The sequence below is a fragment of the Stegostoma tigrinum genome, chromosome 28, assembly GCF_030684315.1.
Source record: "Stegostoma tigrinum isolate sSteTig4 chromosome 28, sSteTig4.hap1, whole genome shotgun sequence".
NCBI lineage: Eukaryota > Metazoa > Chordata > Chondrichthyes > Orectolobiformes > Stegostomatidae > Stegostoma > Stegostoma tigrinum.
The window spans coordinates 19,952,342-19,975,369 of NC_081381.1; the positions used below are offsets into that span (position 1 = coordinate 19,952,342).

The 23,028-nt window shown below is 41.7% G+C and overlaps 1 protein-coding gene and 1 long non-coding RNA gene across 7 annotated transcripts in view; one reads left to right on the forward strand and one right to left on the reverse strand.

The window, feature by feature from the left end:
• Window positions 1–7,190: 7,190 nt before the first annotated feature.
• Window positions 7,191–20,951, reverse strand: LOC132206027 (uncharacterized). 2 transcript variants are annotated; one of them, XR_009442737.1, is made up of 3 exons: window positions 20,728–20,951; window positions 13,256–13,368; window positions 7,191–7,754 (listed from the first exon to the last, which is right to left on the reverse strand). It is a non-coding gene; the product is annotated as an uncharacterized LOC132206027 (long non-coding RNA). The 2 variants fall into 2 exon arrangements; XR_009442736.1 differs by lacking the exon at window positions 20,728–20,951 and adding an exon at window positions 16,463–17,059.
• acot7 (acyl-CoA thioesterase 7) overlaps window positions 19,804–23,028 on the forward strand; it is a 242,153-nt gene continuing 238,928 nt past the window's right edge. Inside the window, exon 1 of one of the 5 annotated variants that reach the window (XM_059638057.1) lies at window positions 19,804–20,260. In XM_059638057.1, coding sequence (XP_059494040.1) covers window positions 20,202–20,260 — 59 coding nt within the window. In that variant the 5' untranslated portion in view covers window positions 19,804–20,201. Of the gene's footprint in view, window positions 20,261–20,349; window positions 20,894–20,961; window positions 21,477–23,028 lie in introns of those variants that run through there. The other 4 variants (XM_048561846.2, XM_048561845.2, XM_048561848.2 and 1 more) reach the window with 4 other exon arrangements.

Genomic DNA, 23,028 nt, shown 5'->3' on the forward strand with positions numbered 1-23,028 from the left:
CTGGTACGAGATTTTCAGCTGTGTCAGTGCAATCTCAAACATCTGGAGGAATGGGCAGCAATATTGGAAGATTCACTCCACCGGTGTAAGTACCACCATCATCCCTTTGATACCTCTATCTCTGTGACTATACCCAGATACTACCATGGCTTATGCTCTACCATGTTCACTGTTGCAACATCTTCTCTCACTTGGTCCCAGCCACTCACTCACTTAAGGCATCATCCCACCTGCACCAGCAGTAATAGGTAACCCACTTTGGTCTCCCATAATATATTTCTATCTCATTCCAGGAGAAAACATTCCAGAATAGGGAAGAAAATTGACACAAGAGTGGTGTTCTACTCATTATTTGGTTCCACATCTCTTATGACAAGAGGATTTTGATCTGGGGTGCCTTTAGCAGGCTCTGAACTGGTGTCAGAGAGACTCCTTAACTTACTGTGCTAGGATACCCTGTGCAAAGTCTATCCCTCTTGTCTGAGGCCTGTTGACAACCACAACAAGCTTCCTGACTGTGTCTGAGCAAAACAGCAAAGCAAGGCAGAAGTAATATGAGTCTGGTACCTCTGGGTGAGGGGGCAAAGCACAGAAAGGCAATGCAAGGCAGGGATGCTGTGAGCATCCAGGTAGCCTGAGAATGAATGGCAGCTATCACCACAAGCAAACAGCCCAGAGTTGCAGCCTTGTCTGGGCCATAAGCTGGGTGTGTTCATGCTGCAGGATTTCACTCACATTTAGCAGTGCATCCCAAGGTGCAACACTGAAGTGCAGAAGTGTCATGTAAGTGAATCGGAGTTGTACCAAGAAGGATTATAGAGGCTGGCACATGTCAGATGCCAATGTTGTGTGTGGTCAGTGCCCATGGAGAATGGCCCTGAGATGTAGTACATGGCATCCAGTCTGCAGTTTCTATGGACCAAATGGCAAGCTGAACCCACCAAGTGCTTGCTGTCGTTTCCTTCTCAAATTTTCCTGATATCAAGCATGCTTGTTGAGTTTGGTAAGTTGTGAATCTGTATATTAATGAGGTGTGTTGGCTATTTACCAGGCATCTAACAATCAATAATGATTTCAAGTGGCAGGCTGCCACCGCCTAGTGAGGATTTGCCACATTGTTTCTGAATATCATAAAAGATAGAGTGAGACAATCTTGGCATTGAGATGGGTCCCACAAAGTTGTCTGATTCAGTCAATATATCTTGTCATAGTCCATGTCTTTCATGCCGATATAAAACTGAATTGAATTGAATTAGCTTTATTGTCATGTACTCAATTTAACCTAGGCCCCTGGCACTGTGAGCCAGCAGTACTAACTGCTGAGCCAGTCTGCTTCTGAGGTGGAGGATACATGAGTTGAATAGCCTATTTTGTTCATATGAGAACACATTTGACAATCTAACCTATTGTGTTCCCACCATAAGAACTGACGACTTTTAATTTTTATTTGTTCTGTTCAACCTTCATTTTGGTCCTGCTACCCCATATGAAAGGATTATTGCTTCCCTCCTGAGTGCTAATTTGTTTGCTTATTGGATGTTGATGTGGCTGCTGTATATTCCACCACTTTATTTTCACCTATTTTCATTTCAGCATTTAAGAGGTTGACTGAACTTAACTATACAAAAAAAAATGGCAAAAGCCCGTATTTTCCCTCTCTCTGCTAATCTTAACACACAAACTTTTGAAATCTAGACATATCCCTGTAATTGGCTATGAATTATAATGTTTTTGAAGGCATAATTTTGTTTTGAGTGCTAAAATTCTTTAATTTAAAAAAAACCACTCTCAGCTATGTAGCAAGTTCCGAGAGCTCGACAATAATTTGCCAGTATAGCTAAGGTAGATTACAAACTCGTTCATTTCAAAGCATTTGAATCAACTAGGCACAGTCAATATTAAAGATTGGTTTCATGGGCCACCTTGTGGACACTGAACGTGGGGTAAATTTTACAGCTACATCCCAACTCAATGACACGAAGTACAGTGCTGGATGAAGTGATCCAACCCTTGGTGCTTGCATCAGTGCTGGCACTCTCTTCTGTAATTGCAATCCCACAATCACTCTTCTATTCCCCGTTTTTAAGCAGCTATCTTATCACCTTTGAAATAAATGTTCTAGCCTATTTCAAAAGACATTGAGGTGAAGCATTCCCTGTTCTAAGAGTCCGGAGACTACAGGTCTTTCCTTTCTCTTGATTCTCATAGTATCACCTCAGTCTCCACCCACTCATTCCTCACTTATCCACCTTGAGAACAATCCTTCACTTCACCTGACAGGACTTCCAAGTTTTATTCATTCCTTTATTCACTGCTTCTTTCATCATGCAGCTTCCATACTGCCACTGGGGCTCACTTGACAGTGGGACATGCCTATCTAGATCGTGACCCCATTTGTCAGTTACCCTCTTCCTTTGAGTTTCCCTTCTCCAGTCACTGTCTCCTTTTGACAGTCATTCCTCAGTCATCCTCTCCCTGCAACACTCATCCCTAGTCACCCCCTCCCTCTAATCTCCAACCCCAATCACCTCCCTCCAACACCATTCACCCAGTCATCCACCCTTCCAGTCCCCATCTCACTCCAACATCAACCACAGTCACTGTCTCCCTCTGACAGCCTTCTCTCAGACACTCCGTTTTTCCAACAACCATTTCCCATTCACAAACGAACGTCATTTACAAAATACCTTGCAAGAACTGTGACAAGCACTACATTCGACAAACTGGCAGAAAGCTAGCCACCAGGATACACGAACATCAACTAGCCACAAAAAGACATGAACCACTATCACTAGTATCCTTACATACAGATGAGGAAGGACACCACTTTGATTGAGACAACACATCCAGCCTAGAACAAGCCAAACAGAGACACACATGAGAATTCCTAGAAGCATGGCATTCCAACCGGAACTCCATCAACAATCACATTGATTTGGAGCCCATCTACCATCCTCTGAGAAAAAGAGCAGGAAATGACATCACCAACGCAGGAAATGACATCACCAACCCAAGGAAACCTAAACAGATAAATAGAAAGCCGGACATAACACCAGCGCTTCACCAGAGGCTCACTGATGATGTTACCTAGAATGGTGACGAAACGTCTGAAAACTAACCTTCCAGCTCAGCGAGCAAACTCATATCCAGAACCATTTCCCAGTTAACCTCTCCCTCTGACCCCCATTCCACAGTCACATTCCCTTCTGACCCCAATCATCCTCTCCTTCCGACACTCATTTCCCAGTCATGCTCTCCATGAACACCAGAGAATTCTGACACTGCAGCATCTGCCAGTGATACCTGAAATTGGTGCTGAGGGGGCAATGGTGGAGTTGTGTGAAATGGAAAATCTAAATTCTGAGCAACTTGACAACAGCTAACAATCACGCTCAGGGGATCCATACTCCATTTAAGATGACTCCTGAATATTTTATGATGCATTTTCAGGGTAGCTAGGTAATCACACAGGGAGAAAGAAATAAAGAATGTATTGATGGGTTTGATAAAGAAATGTGGGAGGAAGCTTGTGTGCAGCATAAACACTTTCTTTGTGCCAAATAGCCTTTTTCTGGTCAGTAAGTACTATGTAGAACTGTCACCTCCAGAATATGAGACTCAACTTCTCCTTTTATTGCTACAAATGTAAGAAATACACTGCCTCGCTTACCCCATTTGATAAGCCATCTCTCATCATTCCTCAAAAAAGTACCATTTCTCAAAAAAAATTCCAATGCATGCTCTTGGTGTGAACGCTTACCTTGTGGGAATGCACATTGGGAAATGCGGACAGAACACAATTAGTTGCACCCTTGAAATGGAACGCTGTTCCAAGGTAATGCAATCCAAAAATTGCTTGAATCTTTTCCTTTCAGACATCAGGATGCAAAATAAATATCGACAAAGTTATTTGGTCCTTTCTAGCTCACTCTTCTAGAGCAAACCTATAATGTTAATCCTCCATAATAAAATGTGGACACTTATTAAAGGATGCCAAATATTTGCTGTCTGGAAGTCCCCTACGTTAATAGAAATCTCATTTTTTTTAGGATTTCTTGACATGACAGCCATCCTGGGCATACAAACAGGCCTTAGGTGAAATAAATGTCATCTGACCCACCTTAACATAGAGTGAAAAAACAAAGCACTTGATACTGTCATTGCCACAATTTTGTTGGACATGTGGGTATGGGTGTCAAATGGTATGCCTTCCATGATATGCCATTGTTACTGACATAAAGTAGGAGGCAGCTTATGAAGGGAGAGGACAGAGAGAAAACAAAAGAAGCACAAATAATTAGTTCAGGAAAACATTTATATTTTAATAGTCCTTACACAGTCTGAGATCCCAAAACATTATGCAGCCAACTCATTTCTTTTAATGTGCACTGTTTTAATATAGGGAAATGTTGTGGAGTTTGTGCACAGCAACATTCCTCAAAATACCCGTTTGGATACATATTTTGGTGAATTAGTTTTTTGGTAATGTATCCCTGAATGGCGCTACAGGATTGCATTACTTAAAAATTATATAGAACCCACTGCATAGAAACAGAACATTTAGCCTGACTGGTCCATATGGATGTTTATACAGGCATCCTCCTACCCTCTCTTCATCTCAACTTACCAACAAATTTCTATCAGCATATGTCCAACATGAGAGAGAAGGAAGAAACTGGGTGTAGTGTCTGCTCTTAAGCACGGGGAATGTTTGCCTAGATACAGGGCGGCACGGTGGCTCAGTGGATAACACTGCAGCCTCACAGCGCCAGGGACCCGGGTTTGATTCCAGCCTCGGGCGACTATCTGTGTGGAGTTTGCACATTCTCCCCGTGTCAGCGTGGGTTTCCTCCGGGTGCTCTGGTTTCCTCCCACAGTTCAAAGATGTGCAGGCTAGGTGGATCGGCCATGCTAAATTGCCCGCAGTGTTCAGGGGTGAGTGGGTTATAAGGGAATGGGTCTGGGTGGGATGCTTCAAAGGGCAGTGTGGACTTGCTGGGCCAAAGGGCCTGTTTCCACACTGTAGGGAATCTAATCTAATCTAATCTAAATTACACAGTCAAGTCTCTGGAGTGGGTCTTGAATACATGACACTCTAACTCTACTACCACTGAAGCCAAGATGACATCAAGTTTACAGTTTGACTGAAAAAAAGATTTCTGAAGAGATTGGAAGCAGGTGGACACATAAATAAATGCAAATTACAAAGGAACTTGGGTAGCTGACAGGAGGGAGAATCATTTTTAAACATAGTAGGAAAACAATGTGGTTTACCTTGAATTCTGCCCCTGTTAGATTTGTAATGACAGAGCATAAGTATGTTCGGGCTTGTCACAGCAAAGCACATCAAAACATGCAGAGTTTCTATTATTCACTAAACAATGGATGAGATGGGTCACTGTTTTGCTTTGCACTAAAGGCAGATCTAGGCATGTATTCTCACAAAGTATAAATGTAGTTTTCTTTAAAAGTGACAAAAACCCTTTTAATGCCCATAAGCAGGATTTCAATAATTATAGAAAAAACCTATCAGTTGTCATAAACGTCTACTAAAAAGCATCTTCAAAACATTAATGTATTTTTTTAAAAGAAAAAAAACTTAGTTAAACTCAGCAATATGTCTGAAAAACTGATCTTTCTCTGTCAGACTTTAAGTAAAATAACTCACATTTGAAGAGAAGTGCACAGAAAAAAGGTTTGCATTTATGTGGTGTCTCTCATGACTTCAGAAAGTCCCAAAGGCATTTTAAAGTCAATGATGTGCCTTGGAGGGGTGATAATTGTTGTAAGGTAGAAACTTCTGCAACAAATCTGCAATCAACAAGGTATATTGAGCAGAAATATGACAATGATCAGGTAGTTGGTTTTAGTGATGTTGTTTGAGGGACTAATATTGGTCTGAACGTCAGGAAGAATTTCCTGTTCTTCTTTGAGTAATGGAGAATCTTTTGCGTTCATTTCAGAAGGTTGGCAAGTATAAAGTCTCACCTAAAATATAGCATCTGTGGCACTGCAGCATCCCCGCAGTAGTGAACTGAAGTGTCAGTCTACATTGTATCATGAGATCTCTGGATTTTTAAATTCAGAGAGGACAGTTCCTCTATTCAGTCATGGCTGTTATTTCCAGAGTATATTTGAACACCTTTCCTTCAGCGCTTGAAGCCAATCTGTGCAAGTGAGTATGCCACTTTCTTTGTCTCTGGATTCCAAGTAAGGGCTGGCAGTCGGAGGACTGTCTTTATTCTAATGTTAGTAAGAGTTTTTAACAAAAGATAAATGACCCAAAAGTTGAGGGTCTTTACGTTAACAAGCTTCCTTTAACCCTCAGTCACTTCGCAGTTTGGAAACCCATACTGTCCCATTCCATTTGCATTCAACACTAAGTAAATGATCTCCAGTATTTTCTTTTGTTAATTCAGATTTCAGCATCTGTGGCACATTGCTTGTATTTTAAGTGAAGCTAGCTGTTTTATGTTGTAACTATGCAGTTGCAACATGACAGGGGACACAATACACAGGATGCTGTGTCAAGCCAAAAAGATCATCTGCCTATCACACAGATGAGTAATGTAATAAACAAACTTCAGTGCTGGTGTGATGCTAGGTAAGTCTTAAAATCACAAAGCTTGGCAGACTGCATCAAACAATAAGTCCACTCAGCTGTTTGCAAGAGGCAATATACTGACTGGAGCCAAACGGCCCAAGCTAGCAAAATTCTGATTTGCTGTCCAACATTGAATACGATTCTGCAATTCTAAATAATCCTGATTGAGCTGATGACTAATCTAGGATTCAGATTTAAATAAAATTGTCAGTTATAATCGAATTGATGTTTTCTTGATGGCAATACCACCTGCCAACAGAGCAGCACTCTTTTTCATGCGGTTAAAAAAATCTTTACATTGGTATTGTAATGAATTGTCTTAATGAATGCAAGATGAAAAATTTCAACAAAATACATATGTTTTTCAGCAATACTCATATTCTATATTACAAAAAAGCCATTTATATAGGAAATTCTGAAATCATTCACATAATAAGCAATGAGGAAACACTGAGATGTTTAATGCAAGACTGTTTTTGTATCATTGGGCCTAATATCAAACATTTAACTTTTAAGTCTTTAAAGATGCTTGATCAACAGAAACAACAAAAAAACAAAACGTTCAAACTCATGGAGTATCAATTGTAAATGTTCACACAAAGCATAAATTTAAAAAATGAGAACTGTATTTCGAAGCTTAATTAAGAGCTTTAAAAAAATACAGGTTCTTGTCATTTTCTAGCAATACAAAATACAAATATGTTGACCTTAGAGATAGTACGAACTGCCGATGCTGGAGAGTCTGAGGTAACACGATGTGAAGCTGGATGAACACAGCAGACCAAGCAGCAACAGAGGAGCAGGAAGATTTGACGTTTCGGGTCGAGACCCTTCAGAAAAATGTTGGCCTTACCTCAGTCATAGCACACACATCCCTAAAATCAGAACACATAGGCTCAATTCCCATTCCAGAGACTTAAGCACAAAATCTGGATGATTCTCGCTGCCCTTATAGCAGGGAGTCATCCTCCAGATAAAATGTCAAACCAAGGCTCTGGATTATTTAAAGAAGAGCAGGGGAAATTCTCATGGTTTTCTGGCTACTATCGCATGCTCAACCGATATCATTTAAATACTTTCAAATAATTATCTTTGTGTTGCAGCTGTTAGCCGATCATGGGTAGTAATGCAAATTCGCTGCAGTGTTGCCCTGTGAATAAAATCCAAAAGCACGTTATTGCCAGTAAAACGAATTGCAAACTCAAAGATGGGCATAGCACGACACGTGCAAATCCTTCACTTTGGATGGAACAGTGACATCCTGTGGCCAAAATATAAATAGCACCACTGAGTTGACTATAAGATAGTCTCTCTACATTGCTCTGATTAGAAATATTTGAATATTTCAATAGCCTAGAATTAGGTAGGAAAACAGAACATAGAACAGTACAGCACAGTACAGGCCCTTCGGCCCACAATGTTGTGCCGAACTTTTCCCTTAAACCTAAGGTCTATCTAAACTCCACCACTACCATATACTATCATCCATATGCCTATTTAATAGCTGCTTAAATGCCCCTAAAGAGGCTGACTCCACTACCCTCTCCAGCAATGCGTTCCATGGTCCTACCACTCTTTGAGTAAAGAACCTATCTCTGACGTCTCCCCGATATCTACCTTCTTTCACTTTTAAACTATGTTTCCTCGTAAAAGCTACCTCCACCCTAGGAAAAAGTCTCTGGCTGTCTACTCTATCTATACATCTGATCATTTTGTACACCTCTATCAAGTCACCTCTCATCCTTCGTCGTTCTAAAGAGAAAAGCCCTAAATCTCTCAACTTTTTCTCATTAGACCTTCCCACCATTCCAGGCAACATCCTGGTAAATCTCCTCTACACCTTTTCTGATGCTTCCACATCTTTCCTGTAGTGAGGTGAGCAGAACAGGACACAGTACTCCAGACGTGGCCAAGCCAGGCTTTTGTATAATGTTAAGATTAATACTCATAATAGTATTACTTGTGTCCAGAAAATAAACGGGAAAACACACTGGGACTTGCAAATTGTATAAATTGTTGGAAGCTAACAAGGTGTTGAGCTGGATGAACACAGCAGGCCAGGCAGCATCAGAGGAGCAGGAAAACTGATGTTTCGGGAATGGACCCTTCTTCAGAAAAACATCTTTAAAGATTTAAAAGTTAAATGTTTGATGTTAGGCCCAGAAATACAGGTAGTCTTGTATTAAAGATCTGTGTTTCCTCATTATTTAATGTGTGAATGATTTCAGAATTCAATTTTTCTGAAGGAGGGTCCCGACCCGAAACATCAGCTTTCCTGCTTCTCTGAAGCTGCCTGGCCTGCTGTGTTCATTCAGCTCCACATCATGTTTTCTCAGATTCTCCAGCATCAGCAGTTCCTACACTCTCATAAATTGTTGGAAGTTTGCCTCTTGCAAATAGCAGGGCCCTTTCAAGCTTCTGATGAAATCTTTTATTTTGTACCCATTTCTGTACTGAGCAAGCAAGGCTGGTAACAATTATGGATGAGACAGTTCCAAGTGTTTTTAAGTGGGAATGTTCAAGTCTGGATTGCAATAGTGAAATGGCTTATTTGCAAGGTTTTCAATAGGTCATGCAGGACAGTTTGAGGGGTCGTTGAAGAGGGGTTCAAAGGTTATAGGCAATGAGTTAGTGAGAGGGAGAGAGATGTAGACTCTACATTAGGCAGCATTGCATTTAGTTGCACAATGTTCTGGTATTATTGGGCAGCTAAGTGTTGGGAGTCAAGGCTCAGGAAAAGTCCTGGAAGCTATGGGGCTTGGGAGAAGTTGTATGCCACTAACAATTCAGTGAAGCTGTGGGAAAGAATATAATTAGGGAAGCCAGAAAAAAACAAGGTGCAGCAGAAGCTTGGTGGAGCTAGCTGTTGGTTAAAGCTGATGCTAAGTCCATGAATAAGGACCGGAACACAGTTTTCAGAATGTAAAGAAGTTTAGACCTAGGAATATCAGATGATCAATGAAAACGGGAGCATTTGATGAGGAAGACTGTTAGAGTTGGTCTTGACAGGGAGTTTCAAGGCTAGATTGACAAACATGAAGAATTTTGAATCCTTGTGAGGTTAAATAAGATTTGATGACACATTGTGATATTAATGTCTGGGGGAATTGCTGTAAAATCCATGAGATTGCCTCGATTGCATCTATTATAAGTACAACAGTTGGAAAGTCATGTTGAGGTTGTACAGGATATTGGTGAGGCCTCTTAGAATACAGATGGAGATCGTGGAGATAAAATCCAATACCAGAGTCCTATGCTTGAACAAGGGGGACTACAATAGAATGAGGGACGACTTGGCTAAAGTAGACTGGAAACAAAAATTTTACGGTGGGACAATTGACGAGCAATGGACGACTTTCAAAGCAATTTTTCAAAATGCTCAGTAAAAGTATATTCCAATGAAAAAGAAGCACTGTAAGAAAAGGGGTAATCTGCCATGGGTGTCTAAGGAAATAAGGGAGGCTATCAAATTGAAAGAGAAGGCATACAAAGTGGCCAAAACCAGCATGAAACTTGAAGATTGGGAAACTTTAAAGACCAACAGAAAGCCACAAAAAGAGGTATAAAGAAAAGCATGAGAAAAAAACTGGCACAGAACAGAAAGACAGATAGCAAAAGTTTCTATAAATATATAAAATGAAAAAGAATGGCTAAAGTAAACATTGGCCCTTTAGAGGATGAGAAGGGGAATTTGTTGAGGGGGTTGCCTTATGAGGAGAGACTGAATAGATTGGGATTATATTCATTGGAATTCAGAAGATTAAGGGGGCATCTTATAGAAACATATAAAGTTATGAAGGGAATAGATAAGATAGAAGTAGAGAAGATGTTCCCACTGGCAGGGGAAGCTAGGACAACAAGGCATAGCCTCAAGATTAGAGGAAGCAGATTTAGGTCTGAATTGAGAAGGAAATTGACAGTTGTTAATCTATGGAATTCCTTGGCAAGCGAAGTAGTTGACATTACTTCAGTAGACATTTTTAAAGCTAAGGTAGATTTTTTTTTGAACAATAAAGGAATTAAGGGATGTGGGTAAATGGGAATGCAGGTAAGTGGATCTGAGTCCACGAAAAGATCAGCCATGATCTTAGTGAATGGCGGAGCAGGCTCGAAGGGCCAAACGGCCTACTCCTGCTCCTAGTTCTTATGTTATCTTCTGGAGCGTCCAGTTCCGATTGCCCTGTTATAGGAAGGATATTATTAAGCTAGAGAGGGTTCAGAAAAGATTAACTAGGATGTTGCTGGGAGTGGAAGGTTGGAGTTATAAAGAAAGGCTGGATAGGCTGGGATATTTTTCACTGGAGCGTAGGAGGTTGACAGGTGACCTTATTAAGGTTTATAAAATCATGAGAGATATGGATAGGGTTAATGGTAGGTGCCTTTTCCCAAGGATGGTGGATTTCAACACTAGGGAGCATATTTTTAAGGTGAGAGGAGACAGATTTAAAAAAGAGATAATGGGAACTGCAGATGCTGGAGATTCCAAGATAATAAAATGTGAGGCTGGATGAACACAGCAGGCCAAGCAGCATCTCAGGAGCACAAAAGCTGACGTTTCGGGCCTAGACCCTTCATCAGAGAGGACATGGGGTGCAAATTATTTACACAGTGTGTGGAGTGAACTTTCAGAGGAAGTGGTAGATGCGGGCTCAGTTACAATGTTTAAAAGACACTTAGAATAGTACATGAATAGGAAAGGTTTGGAGTGATACGAGCCAGGTGCTGGCAGGTGGGACTAGTTTAGTTTGGGATTATGCTCAGCATGGGCTGGTTATACTGAAGGGTCTGTTTCCATGCTGTATGGTTCTATGAGGTATTCCATCACAGACTATTACCCATATTACTTCTGAGTATTAGAATATATTGTAAATGTATTGTAATTGTATTAACAATCTCATGTTGCTTAGTAAAGTTTACAGTTGTTTATTCAAAACTGTAGAATCTTACTTTATTCTTTTTGCAAATCTCTGCGATCTAATTTTTTGTTGACCTAAGTTTGTAATAAATTTGATGTCTGGTTTGGGAATGTAACTGCCTAAAGTTCACAAAAATCATTGCATTTACACTAAATCAACTAAACTTGCCATCAAATGTTAGGTCTGGTACTTAATGACGTAAGGTTCTTGTTACTGATTATATTTATCATACTGGCATATATTTCAATCTAAGAAAGAAAATAATTAATGCCTTAGATCCTAATTCCTGCAGATAGCAAACTGTTCTTAGAGCCCTGTTTTAAATTTGAAAATTTAATTTGGTTCCCTGACTCTTTATTTCTGTTGATTAAAGTAAATTTCCCCTTTTTTTTCCTTTCTTTCTGCATCTCGTTTGATTCTAATTTGTTTTCTTTCTATTCTCTGTGGTTGCTCCATTTCTTTCAGTAACTTTAAATCTCATGGGTGAAGGAGAGAGATTTTATTCCCTTTGTTAAACGAGATTCTTTTCAGTCTGTTCTAGCAATTTAGTTGATTTCAGCTGAAGGTTGGGGAAATATATGTCCAAATCCCAGAGCACCTTACATGTACAATATTCAAGTAATGGAAAAATTTTCATATACAAATTGGCATACATATATTGCATTGGTGTCAATGAATAAACTTCAAAATGAGCAATAACTATGCTACAACTTAAAGTTTATTTGATATACAGCATATCTACTTCTGTATTAACAACATTTAATGAAGATAATGATTTTCAGACAGCAAGAAAAACAGCTTGCAATATACTTTGCTAGGACAGCATTATTGCAAACAGCTGAATGCAATGGGCTAGATTTGCAATCCCGAGATGGGTGCAAATAGCCAGCAAATCAGCAGCTCACTGCATCGACCTTGGGAAAACAATTGCCCTATGTGGTGAGATCATTTTTCTGGCGCTGACGAGAATCTGTTGAAATTGTGGGCAAGACTTCTGGATTGGGGTCTCACACACCACTTTTAAAGATACTTGAGTCTCCATGACTCCGCAAAAATCCGTTGAGACAACATTTGCAACTTGTATTCATATAGCACTCGTATCCCCCTACAGTTTAAAGGGCCACTAAACCTCACCCCTCACCTCCATCCCAGGCCCCAAGAAAACCTTCAACATTAAACATTAGCGGATGGGCAGGTGAACATGCTAACTTCCTAACTACTCACCTTTACTAGTTTCATCCCCGCCTTCTTGAACTGTCCGTTTTCTCTCCACCTATCTGCTCCACTATCCACCTTCTATTACCACCTTGCCCCCCCATCTATTTACTTGAGCCCCCTTCCCCTCCTCCATTTCTTAAAGAAGGGTCTAGACCCAAATCATCAGCTTTCCTGCTCCTCTGATGCTGCCTGGCCTGCTGTTTTCATTCAGCTCCACGCCTTATTATCTAATTTCAGTGAGTGATGCACATTGGTAGAACACATTAAGAAATTGGCATTTTTAATCAACATTCCCAGTAGGGAGGCGATGGCCTAGTGGTATTATCGCTGGATTATTGACCCAGATAGTGTTCTGGGGACCCGGGTTTCAATCCTGCCATGGCAGATGGTAGAATTTGAGTTCAATAAAATACCTGGAATTAAGAATCTAATGATAGTCATGAATCCATTGCTGATTGTCAGGAAAAACCCATCTGGTTCACTAATGTCCTTTAGGGAAGGAAACTGCCATTCTTACCTGGTCTGGCCTACATGTGACTCCAGACCTGCAGCAATGTGGTTGACTCTCAACTGCCCGCTGGGTAATTAGAGATGGACAATAAATGCTGCCTGGCCAATGACGCTCTCATCCTGTGAATGAATGAAGGAAAAAAAAACTGGCCATTGTTTTATTGAATGAAAAGTCACAGAGTGGAGGTGTGATTTCTTGATACACATTTCCCTCGTGTGCTGAAAGAGTAGATTTGCATTTAGCATTTGGTTTTTTCTGATCACAGAGTACTGTAGACCCAATGAATTTTTTTTGTTAGAAATATATTTTCTATTGCAACACAAGAAATGAGGAAGTTTACTGAGCTCAAAAAGGTCCCACAATTTCCCTGCAATGTGGTAATGCCCAGATAATTTCAGATAAATAAAGAGCAACAAAGTGTTACATAATCGCAGTTATTAAAGTTTGAGTGGTAAAAATGACAGCCATTCTGCGTAGCTAGGAACATTTCTCAAAGTATTATTGCAAATATCATGACAGCTCTTCCTCATTTGGTGTATAGGAACTTTAATATTTATTTAGATCAGCCAACTGGTGGGAGGATCTTGTAAAAATTCTTCACACAATTATGTTTTGAAATGTATCTTTTAATCAAAATAAAATGGAACTCTAAATAAATACGTCCACCTAGAGCCACACAAGTGTGGTTAAGTGGCCATGGCTTAAGAAAATCAAGCAGGAACCCTATAAAATGTAGCTGCTATTTTGACCAACTTGCACAGTGTAGAGAAGGAGTAGCTGCTGCAGGAAACAAGATTCGTTCTGTTGGGAAGCAAGGGAACTGTTTTGCATTAACAACCAACCAATTTGCAAGAATTCACTTTCTGTGAAAACGAGAACAGAACAGACAGCTCTTTTGAAGATCACAGAACTGTGCCTTGCTTGCAACAACTGGATTTGTAAAATTTGGATTGAGTGGAACGACTGTTGAATGTGGAAGGGAAATGTGAGCCTCTTGGAGAGTTGGGAAGTGCTGTGGGACTATTCCTATAACGTTACATATCAGACAGAAATGAGGCATTGTATCAAAGTGTTTTTAAGAAACATTTTGGTTGAGGTAATGCAAATGCACCATTTCTTTAGATTGATGCATTAATTGTCTGTTAATTAATGGTTAATGCAGTTGATCTTAGTTTGTTACAGTATGGTCTTAAAGCATTACATCTTGTCCTTTGGATCTGCCAATCACAATGAAATTCAATCCTTTTTAAAAGTTATTGGTCTTAATGAGATCATACCGGAATCTTGAGTAATGCAGCTTTCCTGTTGTACACTGCTATATCAGCCCAAATTATTCATGGCACTCCTTGTGCGGGGTACTTGTGAGACACTGGGTACAGTGGGATACTGGCATAATGCCATTAAGCACTTATATGTAGGGGAGGTCATACTTCTATCTTCAAGTGTGTTCCGAATAGTAGCTGCCTTGCTGTAGGACAGCAACATTACAGGGGCCAGCAATTTTCGATAGGTAAACCTCTTTTATTGCTGTCAGGCATCTTTTGGAATTCAATTAGTGGCTGTACTGGTAGAGCTCCAGGTACAAGTTAGTTGTCTAACTGCACAGCTGCAGGATGTGTATGGCCCTGAGGGAGTGTGGAAAGATCTGACATTGGGAAAGTGTAATAAAAATAGATTTGTATAATCCACAGAGTAAAACAATTTGCGCAGAACCAGACAATGTGTCTGGATGCAAGCTCTGGCATGTTGTGGGGCTTTATACATGGGATTGAAGTGTTCTAGAATAATATCACCACAGCCTAAGTTACAAGGTGCTAAGTTAATTATTCAGAGTAGATAGGTGTTTGTAATGTTAATCTACAGTAGGTTGAGACCTAACTGAAAGAGGGGTAGAAAGTCAGGCCACAAGTATATTACTCCCATAGTGAGCAAGGGTATAGTGTCCTATACTGTCTACTCTGGCCTTTAGTTGTGAAACTGAAGTCAAAGATGATATAGTACTTATTAGTCATGGGAAGTAGCTAATGGGTAGGGATTCATTGTACATTGATACAAGAAACTGGAAAGCACACGTAACATCTATCACATTGGGAAATCTCAGGATCTTACAATGTCAAAGATGCTATATAAATTCAAGTTGTTACTGAGTGATCTAAAATGTCAGTCACATTATTATGATCCCAGCTGATGTTATCACTGAAAAGGTCAAAACCCAGACTGAAACCTGGCTTGATTGTTAAAACTAAAACAAAACAAAATATGATCAAAGTGGTGTCTCAATGAAACATAAGTGCACAATATTGCAGATTATGTTTTAAAATAAAACTAAAGTTTATTAACCAAAAGTAATAAAGGTATAATAGAATAAGCTATAATGTTTATTTATAACACAAATTCAGAGATTTCTATACACAGTAAAACCATATTTGCAATAATCCCAAAATGCTAATTTCCATCCAAGATTTTCCCAAAACAAAGTAAAACTAGAAAAAGTCACTCCTCGAAGCTACAGATGCATTCTCTAAGCATTAATAAACCCTAAGGCTCAAAATTTCTAACAGACCGTAAAGCATAATGGTCATCTTGCTAAGTCATGAAACATCCTTCATAAAAACCCATTAGTACTGCCAAAGCAGCCCTCAGACACAGCTTTAAAAAGAAATCACTATGGCTAGAGAAAACTTACATTTATTACCTTCAGCCAAACAGAATACCCAAATGTATTCTAACTCAATCTTGAATCATATTAAAAATATGAATAAATCCAACAGTTCATATTGGAAGTCCACAAAGTAATTTAGACATGCTGGACTGGTAACATTCAACCAGTCATGGGGTTGAGTACCATTAACCACAACCTGACCGGAACAGCCACATAAATCTTATCATCACTACAGCAAATCAAAGTAGCCTACATTATGTCGTGTCTCATCTCCTGACAAAGTGCTACAAGACACATGTCATAAGACCGTAAGCCATAGGAGCAGAAATTAGGCCATTCGGTCCATCAAGTCTGCTCCGCCATTCACTCATGGCTGATAAATACCTCAACGCTATTCTCCCACCTTTTCCCCGTACCCTTCATCCTCTTGACAATCAAGAACCCATCTATCTCAGTCTTTTTAAATGTACTCAATGACCTGGTCTCCACAGCCTGCTGTGCAGTGAATTCCATAGATTCACCATTCTCTGGCTGAAGAAGATCCTTCTTACCTCCGTTCTAAACGGTGTTCGCCTTACTCTAAGGCTGTGCCCTCGGGTCCTCGTCTCTTCTACGAATGGAAGCATCTTCCCAACATCCACTCTGTCCAGGCCATTCAGCATTTTGTAAGTTTCAATTGGATCCCACCTCATCCTTCGTGTCGGAAGTACAATATAATATTATTCACCTGAGATAATGGGAACTGCAGATGCTGGAGAATCCGTGATAACAAAGTGTGGCGCTGGATGAACACAGCAGGCCAAGCAGCATCTTAGGAGAACAAAAGTTGACGTTTCGGGTCTAGGCTAGGAATTTCTTTGACAGCACCACCAAACTCATGACTTAGAACGTGCTCAGAAACATCATTAAATTCTGTTCCAAATGACATACAAATCAGCCTGAAGATATATAGTTATTTATCTTCATCGACACTATGTAAAACCCTAGATCTTCCTGTCTAACAGCACCGTGGAAGCAATTTACAACGTAGATTGTAGCATATCAAGAAGGTGACCCACCACATCCAGGTTGAAATTTCTATACAGCGTTGAGGAAATATTGACCTGCCAGATGGGATATTAAGATAATAAAATGTGAGGCCGGATGAACACAGCAGGCCCAGCAGCATCTCAGGAGCACAAAAGCTCACGTTTCGGGCCTAGACCCTTTATCAGAGATGGGGATGGGGTGAGGGTTCTGGAATAAATAGGGAGGGGGGGGGAGGCGGACCGAAGATGGAGAGAAAAGAAGATAGGTGGAGAGGAGAGTATAGGTGGGGAGGTAGGGAGGGGATAGGTCAGTCCAGGGAAGATGGACAGGTCAAGGAGGTGGGATGAGGTTAGTAGGTAGGAGATGGAGGTGCGGCTTGGGGTGGGAGGAAGAACAGGTTAGGGAGGCAGAGACAGTTTGGACTGGTTTTGGGATGCAGTGGGTGGAGGGGAAGAGCTGGGCTGGTTGTTGGGTGCAGTGGGGGGAGGAGACGAACCGGGCTGGTTTTGGGGTGCGGTGGGGGAAGGTGAGATTTTGAAGCTGGTGAAGTCCACATTGATACCATTGAGCTGCAGGGTTCCCAAGCGGAATATGAGTTGCTGTTCCTGCAACCTTCGGGTGGCATCATTGTGGCACTGCAGGAGACCCATGATGGACATGTCATCTAAAGAATGGGAGGGGGTGTGGAAATGGTTTGCGACTGGGAGGTGCAGTTGTTTCTTGCGAACCGAGCGGAGGTGTTCTGCAAAGCGGTCCCCAAGCCTCCGCTTGGTTTCCCCAATGTAGAGGACGCCACACCGGGTACAGTGGATGCAGTATACCACATTGGCAGATGTGCAGGTGAACCTCTGCTTAATATGGAAAGTCATCTTGGGGCCTGAGATATTAAGTTGGCTCTCTATTTGGGTTCTCAAGTATGTGCTAACAAGACCATGCTACTATTCAAAGAAGAACAGGGATGGTGAACATTTATCCTCGAAACAACATCAGCTAAAATAGAACATTGTGCAATCTGACCATAATGTTGTTTATGGCACCATGATAGCAAACTGGCTGCACTTCTATGCCATAATTGCAAGTGCACTTCTAAATTGGCTGAGATGCATGTTGAGAGATCCTGGGTGGATGGATGTGAAAGCTGGCCTAAGAATTCAGACAACCCAACATGCAATGCAAAAAAAATACAGCCTGGCCATCTTCCTCCTGTCTCATTGCCCAAGGCCCCAAACACATCATCCAGGTGCCAGGTGAAGCAGCATTATAATTGTATTACTTTCAATTTAGTTTACTGCAGTCGCTGCTCACAATGTTCACATTGACAAGACCAAATGCAAACTAATTAAATGTTTTGTGAAACACATGTGCTCTCTCTGTAGAAATGACCTTGACCTCCCAGATACTTGCCATTTCAATAAATCACCTTGCTATCACTGTCGCATTCCTGTCCTGGGCTTGCGGCAATGTTCCAACAAAGTAGAATGCAGTCCCAAGGATCAACAAGTCATTGTTCTCTTAGGCACTTTATAGCCTCAAAGTCTCAACACGGAACTCCAAAACTTCAGAAACTGACTTCATTATATCTGTTCTCCATTTCTTATTTTCTCATGTCCCTATCTCCAAACTGCAGCCTTGCCTTGTTTGTGCCTTATAAAAGGAAAATACTCTAGATACTGGAAATTTCACACAGGTCAATAAAGAAATTCATGCAGAAAACCAGCAGGTCTAGCAGGATCTGTAGAGAAAGAAACAGAGTTAACCTTTCAGGTACATTCTGACTCTTCTTGTTCATGTCTTAATACTTTGCTTTTGGTAGAGAGGGCCCATTCTCTCCTTTTCGCACAATAAAACAAAGAACCGTGGGTGCTGAAGAAATTGGTGGAAAAAATTCAGCAGATCTGGCAGCATCTGTGGTGAGAAAGCAACTCATATTCTGCTTGGGAACCCTGCAGCCCAATGGTATCAACGTGGACTTCACCAGCTTCAAAATCTCCCCTTCCCCCACCGCATCCCAAAACCAGCCCAGTTCATCCCCTCCCCCCACTGCACCACACAACCAGCCCAGCTCTTCCCCTCCACCCACTGCATTCCAAAACCAGTCCAACCTGTCTCTGCCTCCCTAACCTGTTCTTCCTCTCACCCATCCCTTCCTCCCACCCCAAGCCGCATCTCCATCTCCTACCTACTAACCTCATTCCACCTCCTTGACCTGTCCGTCTTCCCTGGACTGACCTATCCCCTCCCTACCTCCCCACCTATACTCTCCTCTCCACCTATCTTCTTTTCTCTCCATCTTCGGTCCGCCTCCCCCTCTCTCCCTATTTATTCCAGAACCCTCACCCCATCCCCCTCTCTGATGAAGGGTCTAGGCCCGAAACGTCAGCTTTTGTGCTCCTGAGATGCTGCTGGGCCTGCTGTGTTCATCCAGCCTCACAGTTCATTATCTTGGATTCTCCAGCATCTGCAGTTCCCATTATCACTGTCAACATTTTGGGTTCAGTGGCCTTTCTTCTGTTCCGAAGTTACCCCAGCAACCTCTGTTTTTGTTTCAAATCACATCTCATCTAACATATGTAACAGACTTACAGCATCAATAATTCAAATTTAATCCATTTATATATTATTTAAACGTACTTTAAGCGGTAGGTGTATGCCAGTTTCTCACACAGGACAAACTCTTTTAACAACAGCAGAGGGACTACAGATGGGGTAATCTGGCACAAGCACAGAAAGTGATGGAGAAACTCAAGCAGCATTTTTGTGTGTGTGTGTGTGTGTGTGTGTGTGTGTGTGTTGGGGGGGGGGGGGGGGGGTAGAGAACGTCAGAACAGACGAAAGGCCATTAGACCCGAAACGTTGATTCTGCTTTCTCTTCACAGATGCTACTCAAACCTGCCGAGTATCCCCAGCAATTTCTGTTTTCAGATGCTGCTGAGTTTCTCCAGCAGCATTTCTGCGTTTGTCCCAGACTTCCAGCATCTGTATTACTTTCGATTTTTGAAGAAAGTTGGCCTGTCTGGGACAGGGAAGTTGCGACATGTAACACCAGTCCCACTAATATATATGGATTAAACGTGAATTATTGATGCTGTAAATCCGTGTTGTGCATGTTGAGTTAGATGAGAGCTGACACTGGTCGCTGCCCCAGTGTGTGTCTGAAGCTTCCAGCGTCTCGTCAGCATTCTCCCTCCCTCCCTCAGACAGGGCCGGACCAGGAACAGCACCACGACTCGCACCCGAATCCAAGTCAGCACAGGACAAAACATGCAAGTCGTCGAGAAGCATCACTGCCAGATTCCGGGCTGCTCCATCCAAGTCAGCAGGTAACGGCCAACGTGGTGGTGAGGGGGGGCTGGCGGGCGGGAACCGGGGTCAGCGGCCCTAACGGTCGCGTCGCCCCTAGCAACCGCCGCCCAGGCTCTGAAGCCCCGGGCTCGCCTCGGAAGGCCCGCTCAGCCTCTCCACCATCAACCGGCGGCGTGCTGGAAAAGAAAAAGAGGGGAAGCTCCAGCTCAGCTGCACAAGGACGTGAAGGTCATCCTCCTCCAGCTTTCCGCCTCTCCCATCCCTTCCGGATGTCACCCTCCCGCCCAGGAGCTGGATCTCTCGCCCGTTCTGCAGGTCGCCGGGCGAGCACAGATCAACCTCACAGCGGCTCTTACAAACAAATACATCCCGCCCATCGGAGGAAATGTGTTTGAAATAAATCAGAGCGTCAGCTCTTCTGTCTTGTGCCTGAGTGACAGGGAAGGTTCGCGAGAGTTATCGTCCGACCCAAAGCCACACTTACTCTAACTCAACGTTAGCTGGATCAAATTGATTGCTTTCAGCTTTATTCCAGACTTCATTTCCTGGAATTCTCTCCTTGAATATCACTGCCTTTCCACCTGTCTCACGTCCTTGAAGACACTTGGTATAGCCTTACTCTGATCGTTTACCCAATATATTCCTGTGAGGTGACTTTCGATTTTTTTATGCTGTTAGAGTATTACATAAAAGCAAGTTCCTGGTGCATGTATGAAATGAACTGCCACAGGAAGTGGTGGAGGCTCGTAGAGTTACAACATTTAAAAGGCACCTGGTTGAGTATATGAATAGGAAAGGTTTAGAGGGATATGGAATGAATGCTGGCAAATGGGACCACATTAATTTAGGGTATCTGGTCTTTTGGCTGAGATCAAGTGTGTGTTATACCAAGTGTGTACACTTGGTGGCGATCTTACGTGCTGAGGCTCGGCTTCAGTGACGGTGATGTCTCGGGTCGGTTTTAACGTTCTCATTGTGCAGGCAGCACCACGGAAAAGCATCTGGTTGGCATGAACCACTTGGACCGAAGGATCTGTTTCCGTGACTCTATGTTCTCAATGACTCTGTGATTCCATTGCAAGCAACGTCCAAGTAAATCTTTTCTGAGCCCTCTGCAGCTAAATCATATCCTCGATATAACAAGGTGACCAGAACTGGACGCAGTATTCCAGAGGAGGCCTCACCAATGTCCTGTACAAGCTCAACATGACATCCCAATTCCTATACTCAAAGGTCTGAGCAATGAAAGCAAGCATGCTAAACGCTTTCTTAACCACCCAGTCTTCACGTGAGGCAAACTTCAAAGAACTGTGTACTGGAACTCCTAGGTCTCTCCTACAACACTAACTAAGGCTTACTTTTAATTGTATAAGGCCTACCCTTGTTTATTTTACCAAAATGCAATACCTTGCATCAATCCAAATCAAACTCCATTTGTCACCCCTCTGCCCACTTTCCCAATTGATTAAGATCTCTTTGTAAGCTTAGATAGCCTTCTTCACTGTCTACTATACCACCCATTTTGGTGTCCTCTGATAACTTACTAGCCAAACCTTCTATATTGTCATCTAAATCATTTGAATAAATGACAAACAAAAGAGAGTCCAACACTGATCAGTGTAGCACCGATCTGTGTGGAACACTGCTGGTAATATGCTTCCAGTTCAAAAAATAACCCTCGAACTCCACTCTGTCTCCTCTGGGAATCATGGCTTAGGTTACAGACTTGCTCACCGAGCCGGTGTGTTTGATAGCAGTTATTGCGTCACCCTGCTTGGTAACATAGTCAGCGCACCTCTTGTGAAGCGTTGGTGTTCTGTCCTTCTTGTTACTGAAAGGAGGTGGTGGGCCTACGGATATTGACTGGCTGAATCTAGATTAACAGCACTCTGCTGTGATCTTGGCCACCATTCGAATTCCACTTAAACTTGGCCTTTTGCTTAATCTGTCAATTTTAGCAGAGGTTCAATGGAGTTTTGGTTTAGTATGATTCACATAGAGTAGATAATAGTGAATTAACAATTGATTTTATATCTTTTTGATTATTTCCATTGATCTGTGCTGATGGTCCATTGTGGTACCCAAGAAGTTGGATGTGCCATCTTTTAGATTTAGATTTTAATCTGAAGCCCATCTGGCTCTTGAATAGATGTAAAAGCTTATCTGGCTCTTTGGGATGCTCTGACATTTAGAAAGGCATGATATAAATGCAACCACAGTCAATATAATCTTTCTTCACTGCTGTAGTTTTCCAGTCCTGGCAACATTTTCATAAATCTTTCTACCTTCCCTGGTGCAATTACATCCTTTCTGTTGTGAAATGACCAGAACTGCATACTGTAAGTTGTCGCCCATTTGATGTTTTATATAGCTGCATCATGACCTCTCTGCTCTTGAATACTGTGTCTTGGCTGGTAAAGGGAAGTATTTTGTATACCTTTTTAATAATCTGATCCGTTTGCCCTGCTAGCCTCAGGAATCTGTAGCTATGCAGACTAGAGTTTCTCTGATCTTCAGTACTTTCCAGGTTCTACTATTTATTGTGATTCCTTGCCTTGTCAACTCTCCTGAAGTACGTTACCTTACATTTTTGCAGTTTCAGTTCTATTTGCTACTGCTCGCTCACCTGATTCGTCCATTGTTATCCTTTGGCAGTTTACAGGTCTTCTTACTATTTACAATCCTACTAATTTTTGTATAATATGGGAACTTCTTGATCATAGCCCTACACTTAAGTGCAAACCATAAATGCATACCACAAGTAGCAAAGACACCACCATCCGTC